At 39.6% G+C, this 17548-nt stretch overlaps 1 protein-coding gene across 1 annotated transcript in view; it reads left to right on the forward strand.

Annotated features, from left to right (window-relative positions):
• The window catches only part of ERBIN (erbb2 interacting protein), a 121634-nt gene extending 109798 nt beyond the window's left edge, over nucleotides 1-11836 (forward strand). The window contains exons 22-27 of the mRNA XM_064140884.1: nucleotides 612-755; nucleotides 1590-1721; nucleotides 3393-3602; nucleotides 4637-4729; nucleotides 6084-6158; nucleotides 8623-11836. Coding sequence (XP_063996954.1) covers nucleotides 612-755; nucleotides 1590-1721; nucleotides 3393-3602; nucleotides 4637-4729; nucleotides 6084-6158; nucleotides 8623-8730 — 762 coding nt within the window. The 3' untranslated portion in view covers nucleotides 8731-11836. The remainder of the gene's footprint in view (nucleotides 1-611; nucleotides 756-1589; nucleotides 1722-3392; nucleotides 3603-4636; nucleotides 4730-6083; nucleotides 6159-8622) is intronic.
• Nucleotides 11837-17548: the final 5712 nt, after the last annotated feature.

A 17548-nucleotide genomic window follows, 5' to 3' on the forward strand; every position in this document is an offset into this window, starting at 1 on the left:
AACCAAAGCTCATGTTACCTGATTATAGTGGCACAGAGTTTCCTTCAAGCCTCTTTCTTTAAAAGAGGCTCATTCATTTTCTTGAGCGAAGTGTTACTTGCCTTGCAGGTGTTGACAGCATAGCAAGAAAACCTGGTCAAACAATCAGATCTCTGTGTAAAGTTTTATTTGTACTTCACCAGTAATGTGGGGGAGGAAGAGGTGGGGTGTGAAACACAAAACAGTAACTAGAATTAGACGGTTTTGTGCAGGTGTTCATCTTGACTGCCAGCTTGTCTTCCTACAACGTATTTGATATCTTGCAAATTTAATGAAACCTAGAAATTCTGATAAGCTGTGCACACCTTTGTTTTTCCACACACATGGACATTTGAACAACTTTATTTACATGTAATTCTGCATGCTAACTCCTGATTGCATGCTGATTTACAGTAAATAAAGGTAAATAGAGGTCACTGAGTTGTGTTTGACACATCACAGTCGCACTGTTCTTGCATGGTTTTTATCTTGCATGACAATGGAATAAATTTGTATTAGTCTATGTATAACTGTCTTGTGGTTTATGCATGCTGCACTAATCTCTGTGTTAAATCTGTCCCTTCTTTATTCAGAGCATGCTGTCTAGGTCCTTTAATTCCAATTATGCTGCAGTTAGCAGCTTTCACTATGGCAGCTCTAGGGATCTGCATGGCAGCCAGGGTAGTGTTGCCTTGAGTGTTGCAGACGGAAGAGGTTCTGGTGTGCACGTTGTTCGAGTGAGTACCCACAGGACACTATTCCAATATATAGAGGGGGAAAGAACAGAATATGTGAGGTGTCCTTAAACTGGTAGTTATGTAAACTTGTCCTTATGCATAAGTTTACATAAGGACAATGCTTTCAATAGGAAGTATATAATTTATATTTTGGAATATTTTAGTAGACATTAAATCTAATTCTTTGGCTTCACTTTATATGGCTTAAGTTTACTGAAAGGCTTTTTTCAATTTAATGCCATAAATTAGAATTTTTAAGTTCACTTTTATAAATGGTTGAACCTATGTAAAACTGTCTGGTTTCATTTTATATATGTGAACATCCCGAATTTAACCTAGGTTGATGAAGATTTGAACAAAATGTTGTTATGCTTTTTCCTCCCCCAAGCAAATTCAGATGATGTAAACTGTACTGTAAGATATTGTAGGCATTCAAGAAATGTGAGGAAATGTGTGAAAAAAATAGGATATTTACTTGTTTTAACTCTGAGCATTCTGAGTGATATTATTTATGTTAGCTCTACTGAACAGGATAAAGGCAACAGAAGATTTCTTTTAAACACAGAATCATTGAGGAGGCAATTCTTGGCATTTGCTGATTTTTCTTATCAGTTTATTGGTGATCAGACACCTCTGCAGATGCCTTTTTTGTTTTAATATCCATCAGTATTTTCAGATGGGGTGTCTACTTGTAGATTTTCTAATATCAACAATGTACTAGTTAATCAAAGAGCAATAAAGCCTTTAAGATGTTCTGTTTGGTGCTTCTTAGGATAATTTTTCTGTTTCAATTATATCAAGATGGTCATCTTTACTGCCATTTTCTTTTTAAAGCATCCCCAGGCTTCTACTCCAGGAGATCAATGCCAGGATGAAGTCTTCATTTCAGGACAACAGAATTACTCATCTGCAACACTTAGTCTCAAAGATGTTCCTCCAGACAGCATGAAGAAAGTAGCTGTGCAGGTAATTACTTAAATGAGGCCACAGATGGGATATATTTCTGATTATTTGCCAGGATGTATTATTGTATTGGTAGTAGAAACTTATGTTGGGGTAGCAGTTGTAACAGGGGCTTCTTGGTGGTGTAAATGAACTAGCATCCTATTTTTGGAAGACAAAATCGTTAACTACATGAAGGAGGGTGGTGCTCACTGTTTTTCATCAGTGACTTTGAAGGAAGAAATTCACAGCCAAAGATGTAACTGCAAGTGGAAATTAGAATATGGCAAATGATTTCAAGAAAGCAATCTAAAGCGTGACCAAACCTTGTAAAGAACATAATGACATCTGTTGGGATAAAATTGTGGTGGTAACCTAGAATTTGTAGGAGAGGTTCTGTATTCATCTCTAAGGACCGTCCATACAGGCAGGCCTTACTACCATGAAACTAAGTGGGTATTTGTAAATTACTACAATGCAGGAATTAATGTTCTTCACTAATTTGAGCTGCATTTTAACAGACACTGGATACAGGGAATGTGCATAACTGGTGATACATGTTGCCTATGTAAACTCTTCCTCCTGGCTATACAACAAAAAATAGTTTCCCATGTTAACTTTAGGTTTTAAGAAAAGGCAGTAGAAAATAATGTAAACTGAGTACTTTGAATCTATAAATAAGCTAAAAAATTACCTGTACACCCATTGCCTTTTCTCAGAATTGGTTTGACAAACCCATCTCAACAGAATAGATTCTGATGCATGTCCATTCGTATTGCACGCTTAAATGTTGAACTTCACAAACTTCAGACATTTGTAATATTGAGAGAGTACTTTGCTGTCTGCTGTATCCTTTGATATTAGTGACAGACATAAAAAAATTCCATATCTCAGGCCTATAGCAGTTTTGGAATGTGGGAATCATACAGACAAGTGACTGACTGCTGAATATGGGTAAGAGCGCAAGGCATATGGGTGAGGAAGGAGAAGCCTGCCCTGCCCATCTTAATGCTCAGCTGAACAGTAACTGAGTCTTCAGTAAGAAACTTTGTCATCTCCAGCATCGTTCCAGGTGACATGCTTTTAGTGCACTGTGTGTGTTGACAGTTATATAGCTTCTGCTGTTTTCTGTCATTATACCTATCAAATCAGTGACAGATGTGTTAACAAAAGAGTTATATCAACTGGAAATACTACTACAAAGGTGTATGTGAATTAGCTCAGGAAGCTTTTGTGTCAAGTGGTCACCTAAAGATGCTTGGAGAGTGTACAATTCCTGCCAGCTGTCTGTGAGAGATTTTTATTTTGTGTGTGATCTGCTGGGAATGATTAAAAAATGTGAATTTTATGGAACAAATATGCAAACTCTAATAATATCAATAAGTGTCAGTCGTATCGGTTGCACTGCTAGAAAACAATGATTGGAGGTAACTCAGTGACATGAGTGCTAAAAGCAAGGACTGTCTGTTCTGGTCTGTGATAACTGCTCAAAGTTCTTATTTTTCACGTTTGTTCTCAGTAGGTCAGAGCTTGTGACTATGAAGACAGTTAAGTAAAAGTACACGATTGAGTAGTTTTAGTAATGTTCCTTGAAATTAAAAGCAGAGAGGATTGAGCAATATTGAAATAATAAAGGAAGACTGGAGGGTTGATGCTTAGAAACTGGATGACATTGAGTATTCGTGTTTTATTCAGATACCTTTGACAAATGGACAAATGTGCCAGCCTCAGAGACCTCAGGCAAACTACAGCCAAGTCCATCATCTCCCTCCTCAGTCGTCAGTAGCAAGACATCCATCTAGAGAGCAACTAATTGATTATCTGATGTTGAAAGTTGCGCACCAGCCTCCTTATACCCAGTCCCAGTGTTCTCCCAGACAAAGCCATGAGCTGGCAAAGCAAGAGGTGCGGATGAAGTCTAACTTCATGATATGGCATCTGTCTGTCAGTGGTAGTGAATTGTTGTATAATTTTCATTTATTATCATAATTCTTCTTCAGGTGGTGACTGAAATTGTATAGGAAGTTGCACCCGTTTTCCAAGTTAGAAATTCATTTCTCAACCACATTTATGGATCATAAACTCGTTGTTTATTTAGTAATTGAAAAACACACACCGTAGCAAAACAGCTTAGAGTACTTTGCATCTATTCATTGCTATCCAGAATGGTTTTAAAAACCTAGAATTGTAGAAATCCATAAAACAGGAGGTAGGATAAAATAGTGTGAGCATCTGATGCATGCTTGATAATTAATCCGGTTTGTTTGTGATATACAGATGTGGGTAAGAAATTGTTAGACTATTTAATGTCTCTTTCATTGTGGCAACCTTTTTCTGCTTGTGGACACAGGATGCTTCCTCTCTGTTACAGGCTTTTGAAGAAATGCCAAGAACTACATTTTCATTCTGTGCTAGAGTGAAGATGTCTGCTTCTTGTGTAAAATTAAATTTTCTAGTCAACTGTCTTAAGAGGATAGTTTCTAAAAGAAAGGGGAGATAGTGTTGGTTGCTCAGAGAGAAGGTAGGAACAAGGTTTGTTTTTTTAAATTTCAGCTGGAGGTAGCACAGAAATAGGAGGTGCAGGTTCTTTGATGGGAACATAGATTGTTCTATTTGCTGAGGGCATTGAATGCATCTGCATGTGTCAAAATATGTCTGAATTTAAATTCCAAGTGAACTATGATTATAATGATGTGATCCTGAAGTAAAACTTAGGTACAATGCTACATGATGCTGTTCTATTGCAACTTTGTTATGAATTAATGTTTAGAGATACTTTCTTGATACATAAGTGTGTTTGTGTGTGGTTCTTTTGTAGGGTTTTTTAAATTACTATTTTAAAAGCTTTTGTTCACCTGCATTGTTTAATAATTTCATTACATGAGCTTTGAATGCAGATTTTTCATCCAATTCATCTAAATTTGGTTCTAACTACTTAGATTCGAGTGAGAATTGACAAGGATCCAGAACTTGGATTTAGCATCTCAGGAGGAGTTGGTGGTAGAGGGAATCCATTCAAACCTGAAGATGATGTGAGTATTTTATAGTAATACATCTTAAAATAATTCTGCTTAATAATATTTCTAGTGTTTACCAAAGGTACGTGGGGGAAGTGTATGTATTCCCCAAACCACTGAACTCCAGGGCTAAGAGGAAGAAAATCTGGAATATATGATAATTCCAATGGGATGAGATTTAACAAGGCCAAGTGCAGGGTACTGCACTTTGGCCACAACAACCCCAAGCAGCATTACAGGCTGGGGACTGAGTGGCTGGAGAGTAGCCAGGAGGAGAGGGACCTGGGGGTACTGGTGGATAGTAGGCTGAAGATGAGCCAGCAGTGTGCCCAGGTGGCCAAGAGAGCCAATGGCATCCTGGCCTGCATCAGGAACAGTGTGGCCAGCAGGACAAGGGAGGTGATTCTTCCCCTGTACTCAGCACTGGTCAGGCCACACCTTGAGTGCTGTGTCCAGTTCTGGGCCCCTCAATTCAAGAGAGATGTTGAGGTGCTGGAACATGTCCAGAGAAGAACGACAAAGCTGGTGAGGGGCCTGGAACACAAACCCTATGAGGAGAGGCTGAGGGAGCTGGGGGTGTTTAGCCTGGAGAAGAGGATGCTCAGGGGTGACCTCATTGCTGTCTACAACTACCTGAAGGGGGGTTGTAGCCAGGTGGGGATTGGTCTCTTCTCCCAGGCAACCAGCAATAGAACAAGGGGACACAGTCTCAAGTTGTGCCAGGGTAGGTCTAGGCTGGATGTCAGGAGGAAGTTCTTCACAGAGAGAGAGATTGGCATTGGAATGGACTGCCCAGGGAGGTGGTGGAGGCACCGTCCCTGGAGGTGTTCAAGAAAAGCCTGGATGAGGCACTTAGTGCCATGGTCTAGTTGACTGGCTAGGGCTGGGTGATAGGCTGGACTGGATGATATTGGAGGTCTCTTCCAACCTGGTTGATTCTATGATTCTATGATACAGAAAATCAAAGTGATAGGTGACCACAGTGGCCACATGACATTACAATTCCAAGTGTAAGTCAACATATTTAAGACAGTGAATTACGGAATTTACAGTTAGGAAACCTCTGAAAAAAGAACATGATTTAGCCTACCACCTTCTTTCTGGAGGGTGATAATTCATCTTGACATATGTATCTGCCAAATTAAATAGATGAAGATCAGAGTTTGCCCTTCAGCTCCTTTAAAAGCAGTTCTCCTGGACTTGATGACTGGAAGGCAGTTATTGAAGGCAATAAACCTGCTGAGTAGTACTGCCTTCTCTTCTACCTCGTATGGAAAACTGAAAATCTAGTTTGAATTACATGTTTCATGCTGCTGCACTGTTTACAAAATAAATAGTCAAAAACATTTTCCATCTCTTCTTTTTCAAGGGTATTTTTGTAACCAGAGTGCAACCAGATGGACCAGCATCAAAGCTGTTGCAGCCCGGGGATAAAATAATTCAGGTACTGCAGTCACCTAATTAACTAGCCTGTGCAATATAACAGTTCATTTGTGGTTTGCACCTTTTCTAACAGCAGAATACTTAATTTTTAAGTAGGTTACTAGTAGTTTTTCCAGATGCATTCTTATATTCTGGCATGAAGCTTTTAATTTTTATCTGTCTACGATTAGGATAGGTGATACAGACTGGAGCTTTGATCAGTTGGATCATGTTTCAAGTTCTGATTATTTTTTTCATACCTGTAAAGACAGAAAAGCAGGCTTAATGTTGTCATTCAGGGTGGAAAGTGAGCATTTCACTAGGCTTTTTGTCAGTCAGTTATTCAAGTTGTGGTCATTCACATGAGCTGTTCCGAACAATGTGTTACTTGAACACTAGTCTCTCATAACCTCAACAGCTGCTTCTTGCTTGTGCATCCACCTCCATCCTGTGATTCCTACCAGTCTTTGCAACCTCTCCCCCAGCTGACAGGCTGGACATCTGCAAGTGCTGGCAGAAAATCCCTCTGCACTGGCTGGTATCTGGCTGGTCACAGCATGTACCTCTTGGCTGCCCTATCTGCTGCAGGCAAGCCAAGCAGGTTCCTTCAAGAGCAGAGATTTCTCTGCTGCTGCTTTGCATTTTTTTTCCACAGGAAGTTGGTACCATTCAGATCTCTTCTGTAACAGATCTGTTTGAGCTTGCCTTATGAGCTCATAAGATATTTGGGGCAGAGCCAGGGAAATGAACAAGCCTTACTTTCTTAGTTAATCGGGCTAACACATCTTTTGAGGCACTGCGGAGCTTGTAAAATAGTTAATTGTTCACCACATTACTGGTTTGAAAATGTTGATAGTCTCAACTCTGCTTCATTTCAGTTTTCTAAAAGCAAACTAATTGAAACCTAAACAAACAAATAACACGCATACAGCCCCCCCCCCCCAAAAAAAAACCCCAAAACAAACAAAAAGCCACCCCCGTACCTCCCCATATCTCAATTAAACCACAGCATTCTGTGAACAGCCAAACTGGAAACTCAGCCTAGTCCTTTGAATGGGAGGTAAAGCCAAAAAGCACACAAGAAAACTAAACTGAGATTAGATTGTTCTGACTAAAATGTGGTTTGGTTTTGGGCATGATATTCTTCTTTGTCCTCACTGGGGCAAGAAAGGTCCACAGTTTTTTGGCCAATTTAGGCACATTTAAGCAATGGGAGTAACCTTCCAGTGCACCATACAAGAACAAGAACCATGTTAAACCTTTGAAAATACTCATAGTGTATTCATGATGTATTTATAGAGTGGAAAATGTCTGAAAGGTGGAGTTTTTTTTCATAGTTTATGCCTGTCCTTATGGAATTTCATTTGTCTGTGTGAATTTTTTAATGAAATTACCTTTCATCATGTTGGCAGTGCTTGGGTTTTGCTTTTTGTTTATTGCACATAATGCATGTCTAATAAAAACGTTCTACGTGACACGGAGACTAGAAAATTGCCTGTAAATGTTAAGGTACTTTTGCATATTAGGTTAAGCCTAGAACACTCTGTGGAGATGATGATTTTGAAGGGTTATTTCCACTTTTGCCCTATGAACAGTCTGTGCTTGAATCTTCCTCTCTAGCCCTAGACAGGTTTAAAAACTACTGCCTGTACCACAAATCTGTACAGTTGGTAGCAACAGCAAGAGCTTGGTGATGGCATAAGGAAGTGCAACTGCAATATGGCATAGCTAAGGTGCAGAGCACATACCCAGTTCTCTGTCACCGTGGAAGGGCAGTAGATCAGGAAGAAAGATGGGCTAGAAGCAGTAACAGTTTAAAAAATGTTCACAGTCTGTCATCCTGCAAGATTCTGCCACCCAGACTGAACATGAATTCGCAGCAGTATACAGCAAGAAATGGAACCACAGCCATGTTTTTTTCTGTCTTTTTTAGACCACTTAGGCCTGCCTGTGTTTGCCAAGCCATACCTATCCCAAGAGTGCCAATGCTGTTTAAAGTTGTAAGAAAGTTAAAGCTGGGGGTGGCTTCAGGAGGTCTTACACCCTAAGATGACTCCCAGCCCCCTTAATTTTTGTTGAAGGCTTCTAACAGTTTTAATTTATCACAAATGCCATTCCTGATATCCTAATATTTAAGCTGGGATATAATGCTTGTACTCCATTTGATTGTGGGTTTTTTTTGCATGGCTATATTAAGACTGATGGATTAGGTGTCTGCTGTGAATGGTTTAAAGTTCAGTTTTGTCTGGTAATTATGCATAATAAGTTCAGGGGCATAATTCTTCCAGGGCTAACACAGAGGTAAGTGTTAGCTGGCATCAGCAGTGTCATCTGCAAATCTGCAGTGGTTTGTAGCCTGCATTTGCTTTAGAATTTGGTTATTTAAAACCTCAAAACTTAAATATAAATGAACATGACATACAAGGCATGTATCACTAACATGGCATGTGAGGTTATCATTTTCAATTTTAAATATTTCTTTTTAGGCTAATGGCTACAGCTTCATCAATATTGATCATGGACAAGCAGTGTCTTTGCTAAAGACTTTTCAGAATGCAGTGGAACTCATCATTGTAAGAGAAGTTTCTTCATAAATACTGTGTATTAGGGGAAAAAGCCAGCAGGATTTGTTGAAGGACTTCTGGGAAATGGAATATTTTGCTATTTTTATATGTGAAAGGAACTTGAAAAGAATTATGATCAAAATTTGTACAGGAAATACTGAACTTGTGGTTAAAGGGGAAAAAAAAAACAACACTGTATAGAACATACAGGAAATCACTTCAGAAATGCATATGGTGAATAAACTTGTTTTTAAGCATTATAGCAATTTAAGGATCACTCCTCCAAGAACAAACCTGTGTTGGTTTTTTGTACAGATGGTAGGTTTATTTTTGGATAATTCATACACATTACTAAACTCTGTGCAAGGCTTCATGAAGCCTCGGTTGTAGCGAATGGACAGATGGCAGGGCTGTCTGTCCTGTAGCTGTTTATTGCCTTTATTTTTATTCACCAGATATTAATGTGTTATGCTGAAACCACTTCTGTAGATAGGGACGGGAAATACGAAATGTTGGCTCTGCTATGTGCACATTGTATAGGTGAATGGGTAGATGGAAGGTGGTGCTGGCTGGACAGAATAAAGGTTAGGTGAAACAACTATCTGGAGTTGGGAAAGAAGAAAAAGCGTTTAGTTTTGCAGCGTACGTCTACCAATAGAAAATGCAATAAAAGCTTACAGTGTTTTTTAGGAAGACTATAACTACAAACGTGTAACATTCTACAGGATTTATTCTTAATGGAGTCACTGAATACTCATTTGCCACATGTGATTCATGTTAAGTTGGGTTTTCTTGAGTACTTAATCTTTTTTTTCAACTGTACTGTGGAAACGTGCCCAGAGCTTTTTCTCTGCTGTGGAAATCCCCAGTTTTGTGCTAATGGTGATGCTTTTAATTTTTATAAAATCTACTCCGTTTTAACCTTACAGATTTTAGAAATGAAACTGAAATGGCCAGTTTTTAAAGGTTGTTACCTGTACTATCTATTTAAACACACACACAAAGTAAATGATACAGGAAGAGTTACGAAAGACATCTCGGTTTTGTTGTGTGTTTGGCCTTCACTTTGCCTTGTCAATCAAAGGAAACCATACGCATGGAGCTAGGTAACCAAAGCAAGTTTGTAAAACTTCTAACGGTGGTGGAGAATTGCTGTGGTGAGGTGAAAAAGCAGAGGGAGGGTGTACTTACAACCCACCAGTTCTTAATTATGTTTCTTAAAGGGCTGTTCCTACAGGTAACATTAAATGTGAACTAGACACTTCAGAGTCATTAAAGGGTTTCTAACTATATTAATGTGATAATGATTTACCACAGGCTGCCTTTGTTCCTTTCTACTGTGTAAAATATTCAATTCTGCTCCTATTAATTTTGTTTACCAGAAACATTAACATTATTCTTCTCTTTCTTCTTTGTAATTGAACAGAGACTGCATAATCTGCAGTGATAATTAATACACGGTTGTTATGGACCAGGGTAAAGTGCCATAGAAGACCAATAACTGTTTTTAATTAGGGCTAAGGATTAGCCTGTCATTGGAGCAATATTCAGCTATCGTCGTTCATTTTTAATTACATAAAAGTTGGTAGTTTGAGACAGGTATAAGTTGTTTTGTTTTATTTTAACCCATGTGTACAAGAGTAAATGCTTTTAATAAAGCTAGTGACAACATCATCCTCCTTCAGTTTTGGTCCAGTGAGCTGGAAGAGAGAGGAATTACACAATGCTAGTGGTAATAAACAGGCAGTACTTCCTAAATAAGTGAACTTCAGTACTATTGCACTTCTTTCAAAGAGGATATCTATTGCTTATTGTACTGTGTATACTTCTAATAATTTTAATGGAAACCCTTTAACAACTCTTTATATATTTTAATTTTTTTTAGTTGATTTTCAGTGATATTTACATAGAAAATTATTTTTTGTTTTGATATATTAGCAGAAATATGGTGTATTTTGATAAATTTCACTTACTTCCTGTGTGCTGTTAATCTTCCAAGAAAAGAATGAGAAACATAGCTATATAATGGCAGGCTTCAGCATTCCCCTTCTAAGATGTGTTTTGCTTTAGTTTAGTTTCCTTTTCTTTTTATCAACTGAAAATGCAAAATATTTGCATCATATGTTCGTTACTGTTGATCATGTTATTTTTACCACACATTGCCTTTTAAAGGGAATGCGTTACAGACAAGCCCTAAATTACCTTGGTCTTCTACGTAACCTCTATCTCTGAGAAGGGAAAAACTCCCCACAAGCAGAACTGATTCTTTACTGATCTCGGACTGACTTTGTATGCATTTTGCAGTACATTTAAATATATCCTCGAGGAATTACTGTATTATATTTTGCTTTAATGGTAAGAGATGTTTTTAATGTTGTCGTGTCACTTAATTTTCAGATTTATGTTTCACAGGAAAATGCTACCAAAAAACTGTTTGGCTGTGGTAGAACTACAGAAGTGGAGGTTTGTAGCAAAAAGTTTAGTATTTCTTGTGGAAATAGTTGGCCAAAGCTTGTCTTCAGTAACGTAGCAAATTAACTATCTAATAAAATGTGTTATGCTAATTTTACTCAGTAAATGTTGGAGTTTCAAGGGGATCAAAATGTGTTTATTCCTTCAGTATCTGTGTAAAGGTAAACACATGGCAAACTACATGATTTTGTAGCAAGTGGAAGACATTATGTCAGAGGAGAGATAATACTGGCACTTTTCATTTTGAATGCATCTTAAACTACGTGTTGAATAAAACAAAATTCAGCAGCAGCCTATGTTAGTCATCATGGCAGTAGTTGATGCTGTTAATTCTGTTTTTAATAGTTCATTAAAGAATCAGTTCACCTGATGTAATGAAAAGATGAAGTCTCCCACGTATTTATTATGTAAATATTTTTTAGTTTCTTTCGGGACTGGAGTTAAAAAAGTGTATATACTTGAAGACATTCTATGAACACAAAGATAGCAATAAGCAACACACAGAATCAAACCTTTACAATTTTGTTTAGAAATAATCCCTTGTGAACAGCTACAAAATGTTTTTATTGATCAGCATTTATTCAACATTCCAAATTTTTGTATATAATTAGACTGTTTCTGAGGTAACACACGGAGAATAGATAATAAACTAATGCTCTTTAAAGCTGTGTGTGATTGATTTATTTAAGTTCCAGAAAATTCTCCATAACACTATTTTGTTCTTCCCTTTCTTCTGCAGACCTTAGTTACTCTATCTTTGTGTTTCTAACTCCGTGTATCTCAGTGCCCAGGTGCCCTAGGTGACTTCATTGCAAGACTGGATAATTTGTCATACTTTTGTTAATAGCCCAGTCTTGCAGTGCAATCATCTAGGGCAGCAAGTAGCTTTCTCTCCTAAAGATAGAGGTGCTCTTCATCTGACACAAACTCTTGAGTAGTTGAGGGGTGACTAAGGTAAGGATCTGGGGTTGAGATTCTTACCTTAGTCTTGAGAGTGCTCTGATCAGATGTACAAGGGTTATGTGATAAAGCAAGCGAAGAGCTAGGCATGGTATTTTATAGGAGAGGTGAATGCAGGTTTGCATCCAGTTTTCTTGGAAACTACATGACAAGGTTTTAAGACTGCTCTTGTTCATGATATATTTTTGTCATGGACAAGGGTACTGTTATGTTAAATTTTCCCTAGGGTATGTATTGGAAAACAAAACAAAAAGATTCAACAACAGCAGAAACACTTTTCTCAAAATCTCCCTTTATTCAGCTTTTACTACTTCTTTTGATAGAGCACGTTTTAGGAAACTTGTTTCAAGTTGCAGTAGTAAATAATTTCTACTCTTCTGACAATAAGGACTTACCTTTCCCAGAGGCCCACTTGAGTAAGCAAGTTGAAAACATTTTTGAGTGCCTGGGCATAAACCACTTGTTCTGAGTGGTCTTAAAGAACTGTTAGAGTTATCTTTATAGCTTTCACTTAGAAAGACTCATTGCATCTGCCCTCTGAAAAATGAATGTTGGAACATGTTGCAACCAGAACAAGTATACTTTCTGAAATAAACTTTTCCACTAGGAAACCAGAAGTGATTTAGAAGATTACAGTTTTGGGTCAGAGGCTTTCTCATAAATGGCTAATACTGCATCTGAAAAACTTAACCCTTAGATACAAATTGTGTTTATTTTCTTTGGAACAAACTGTGAGTCTAGGAATCCACCCTGGAAGATGAGAGGAAAAAAAACCAGCCACCAAAGACAGTTTATTATTGCAATAACTGATCTAGTTTATATAGCTCAGTTTTTATAACTTTTTAAGTTTGGACCTAAATTTCTTTGCTCATGAATAGTTTTTCACCAAGAACTGCTCTACTTGTGGCAGGACTCTATCAAATGATGTGATATCCATGGGAGAATCTTAGATCACACAAGGGCTCTATCTTTGTCTTTTTCAGAGGCTTTTTGGTACTTTTTAAAACTCTTTGCAAAAGGATAAGCCTGAAAACTTCTACACTGCCTTCAATACAAGATGAACAAACAACCCCATCTTTGAAGGATTGGCTAAACTCAAATGAAGGTCATGTTCTGCCTTATAATGCTTCTATCAGCTTGCATATCTGCAAGGCACTTGCTGCTACGGTTTTAACTAACCTTCTTATTCATACTCAACAAGTATGCAGTAAATTACGTTAATTAATTTTGCATGACCTCACTACACCTGATTCTTCTTGCAATCATGAAGACTAAAGAAAACTACTGATGACTGTTGGCAGGGAGAGGAAGCTTTTATAATTCATAGATTCATAGAATGGTTTGGGCAACCTGTTACAGTGTCTCACCACTCTTATTGTAAAGAATTTCTTCCTACTACCTAGCCAAATCTGCCATTCTTAAGCTTCACAGTATCATCAGGGTTGGAAGAGACCTCACAGATCATGAAGTCCAACCCTTTACCACAGAGCTTAAGGCTAGACAATGGCACCAAGTGCCAATCCATTCCCTCTCATCCTATCATTACAGGCCCTTGTAAAAAGTCCCTCTCCAGCCTTTCTTGTAGACTCCTTTCGGGTACTGAAGGGCCACTATAAGGTCTCCCTGAAGTTTCCTCTTCTCAAGGCTGAACAGCCCCAACTCTTGCAGCATGTCCCCATAGAGGAGGTGCTTCATCCCTCTGGTCATCTTTGTGACTCTCTCCTAGACCTGCTCCAGCAGTTCAGTGTTTGTCTTATGCTGAGAGCACCAGAACTGCATGCAGTACTCCCAGGTGGGGGTCTCACCAGAGTAGATGGGGAAATTAGCCTCTCTGAACCTCCTAGTCATGATTTTCTTGATGCAGCCCAGAACACAGTTGGCCTTCTGGGCTGCAAGCTCACAGTTCTGGCTCATGTTCATTTTTTGGTCAACTGATATCCCCAGGTCCTTCTCTTGGAGACAGCTCTTGAGCTACTCCTTGCCCAGTCTATATTTGTGCTTGGGATTGCCCTGAACAAGATGTGAGACTTCACATTTGGCTTTGTTGAACTTTCTGAGGTTGACTTGGGCCCACCTCTCAATTCTGTCCAAGTCCCTCTGCTTTGGCATGCCTTCCCTCCAGTGTGTCAGCTTGGTCTCATGCAAACTTGCTGAAGGTGTACTCAGTCCCACTGCCCATGTCATTGACCAAGATGTTAAACAACGATGGTCCCAGTACCAGCCCCTGAGGGAGGCCACTTGCATCATGGTAATGACTTAAGAAAAAAGTCCACTGCAAACTGATAATTTCCACATCCCATTTCAAATCATGTTTGCGTCTTTGTAGTTTAAGAAGGTAAGTTTTCAACAGCTATCCATGCTATTAATTCAGTAGCTGACCCTTTGGGTTACCCTGGGGAACTGCACATGGTTTTTGCACAAATATGGGTTTCAGTAGACTTGACACACTTTAAGCAGTGATGTCCAGAGATGGTAGGATTACTTATATGAATCTTAAGAGTTACTACATGCCCACCACCACTTAGTGCAGTACATTCCATCTTTCCAAGCAGATACTCAAAGAGGTTTCCATGGTGATAGGAACTAAATGTGTGTTGCTGACCCAGCTCTGCATGTAGTTGTAGATGCTCAGTAGCAGTCTCCTCCTCCTCAAAACCTTTTCCCTCATAAGAGGACCAAGGAGAAGAGCACTTGAGACCACATGCCCCTGATTTTGCCTCTGAAGACTGTAGGTGATAGAACCTCTCATGGTAGCCACTGGAGATATTGCTGGTGCCCCCATGGGAGAATGACATGGGTTCATAGATGGTTAGGCAAGCTTTGGCAGTGGTCACACTATGGATAAGATCCCAATGTCTGTCAGTCTCAGAGCCCTAGGACATTTAGTGATACTGTTTGGCGAAATGAATGTTTGCCTCTTTCTCAGTACCTCAGTAAGAACTTCCACTGAAAGAGGTTCAGAAAGTTAAAACACAGATAAAATTAATTTATTCAGGTTTCAGGATACAACAGGTTTGAGATTGCCAGTGATAAACACACTAACTACTAGTGACTGAGCTGAAGCTAATAAATCAGGGTAATAGAGATGCCAGTCTTTGCAATAGTGCTAATTTAAGAGAAATGCCAGCAGCTAGGAAGGCATCCCTATCTTGGGTGGAGGAAAAGAGCCATCCCCATCTCTGCTAAATCTTCAGTCTTTTGCCCAAGGAAGAGATATTCTTCTCATGTTTTTTATATCCTAAACCCAGCTATCTTTGCCTTCCATGTGATGTTGAACACACTTTGGGTGTAGAGTTGATTAACATTGTTAAATATGTTTCACACATACTCCATTCGGCTCATTGCCATACTAAAGGATGTAAATTTTAATACTAATTTTGTAGTAAATTATTTGCTTGGGCACTATAGACTTCCAAACCTGGTTTGAAGCTGTGTGTTTGTGTTGCTTTAGCTTTGCCTCACTTGTTTTTGGCTGAAATGGAGCTCCCTGTTCAGACTCTTCACCAGCCACTTGGCAGGCCAGCTTCAGAGGTCTCCATTGCCATAAAGGTCTTGCCCATGGAGGTCTCTTAGTTGTAAGCATCTCAGCCTTTCTGCTAAAGCACATTCCTGTCAGATTGCAAGCTAGGCAGTTATGCCACATACACTTTCTCTGCAACATCCTGGATCTGGTTTCTCAGCAGGCAGCAAACTTCTCTATCCAGTGGGTTGTGTCAGGCCAGCAGATGAGTGACCCTGTGCTCTACAGCTGGGCAATGCCCACTACATCACCCACTGCTTTCTCCAGGTGGTCGGGCATGGCATGGGGATCAATCTGTCTGGATGCTTTGGTTAAAATCATGATCAGTTCTTCCTCAGCTTTGTGAGTAGTGAGCCTCAGGTGGAGCAGGAGCCTTATACATGATGTCAGAAGGTGCCATCTTCAAGCCATTGCTTTCCACTGATGTTCCACTTGTGATGGAAGAAGCCCCAGATCTGCATTGTGGCAGGGTTCCAGGGCCTATAAAGCTGTAGGGTCTCTGAGGAGATCATTTATCTTTCTAAAACTCCACAGCCTGTTGACTTCCTTAACTCCCCTGCTTAGCAGCTCAGTATTCCAACAGCAGTGCATCTCCTGCATGAAAGGTCCAGCCGAGGAGTCCCCAGGCACCCCCTTCTGATCCACCTAACAGGTCTCACCTACAGGCCTCTCCCTAGGACAAGCTAGAAGGGTAGGAGTGTGACTCTCCCAAAATAGAAGCAGCTGCAACGAAGATTTCAAGCACCTTGCATCAAGGGCTGCTGACCATGCTGCCAGAAGCTTTGCCATGCCCAGAGCCCTGTGGATCCCTTGCCTTATGCCTGGTGGCAGCTGCACATACCCTCCAAGTTGTCAAAGGGTTCCTGAGAGTTGCCCTCTTCTACTGCTTTCTAAGAGCCTTGTTTCAAGTATGGCATCACGCCCTTTTGTAGTCCAGCCCCTCTGTCCCAGTCTCTGATTTCCAGTTCCTTCCTTTCTTGTGTTTGCTTTTCCTGATACTGTCTTTTGAAAAATGTGACTTGTATTTTCATACTAGAATTTTAAATACTGCTTTATTCTAAGAATAAGAACACAGAGAAAAAGAAGCGGATATTTGACCTGAAGGAAGAGAAAACGTGAAATAATCACTACAACCTACATATTTTAGTCTACATCACAAATAATCTGCACAAAGCATTTCAGAAGTAGTTTGCAATTAATCCACCTTAAGGGAAAAATCTATTAACTGGTTATAGATCAATGTGGAAGTTACGGATAGATGTGAAAGATGCACAGAATCACAGAATGGTAGGTGTTGGACTCTACACTTGCCATTGTTGAACTTGTCAATGTTCACCTCAGCCCAGCTCTCTAGCCTGTCCAGGTCACACTGAATGGCAGCACAGCGTTCTGGTGTGTCAGCCACTCCCCCCAGTTTTGCATCACCAGCAAACTCGTTAAGACTACTCTCTGTTCCTTCATCCAGGGTATTGCTGAACAAGAGTGGACCCTGTACTGGCCCCTGAAGAACATCGTTACTCTCCAGTTAGACCCTGGACTATTCATCGCAGTCCTCCATGTTCTGTCAGTCAGCCAGTTCTGAATCCACTGTCCACTCATGTAGCCTGCACTTCCTAAGCTTACCTATCAGGATGTTATGGGATACACTGTCAAAAATCTTGAAGTAAAGGTAGACAACAATCCACTTCTCTCCATCTACCCAGCTGGCCACATCATCAGAATGCTATCAGATTCAATTAATATAATGTCTGAGTGGGAATATTTAGGCCACTCCCATTTATCTGGATATGCAATTAAAAATGTACAGTTGCAATAAGAAAAGAACAAGCAACCTGTGATAGGACTGGAGAGCTTCCCAAGATGGATGAGAAGAGTTTCTCATGAAAATTCATACTG

The sequence above is a fragment of the Pogoniulus pusillus genome, chromosome Z, assembly GCF_015220805.1.
Source record: "Pogoniulus pusillus isolate bPogPus1 chromosome Z, bPogPus1.pri, whole genome shotgun sequence".
NCBI lineage: Eukaryota > Metazoa > Chordata > Aves > Piciformes > Lybiidae > Pogoniulus > Pogoniulus pusillus.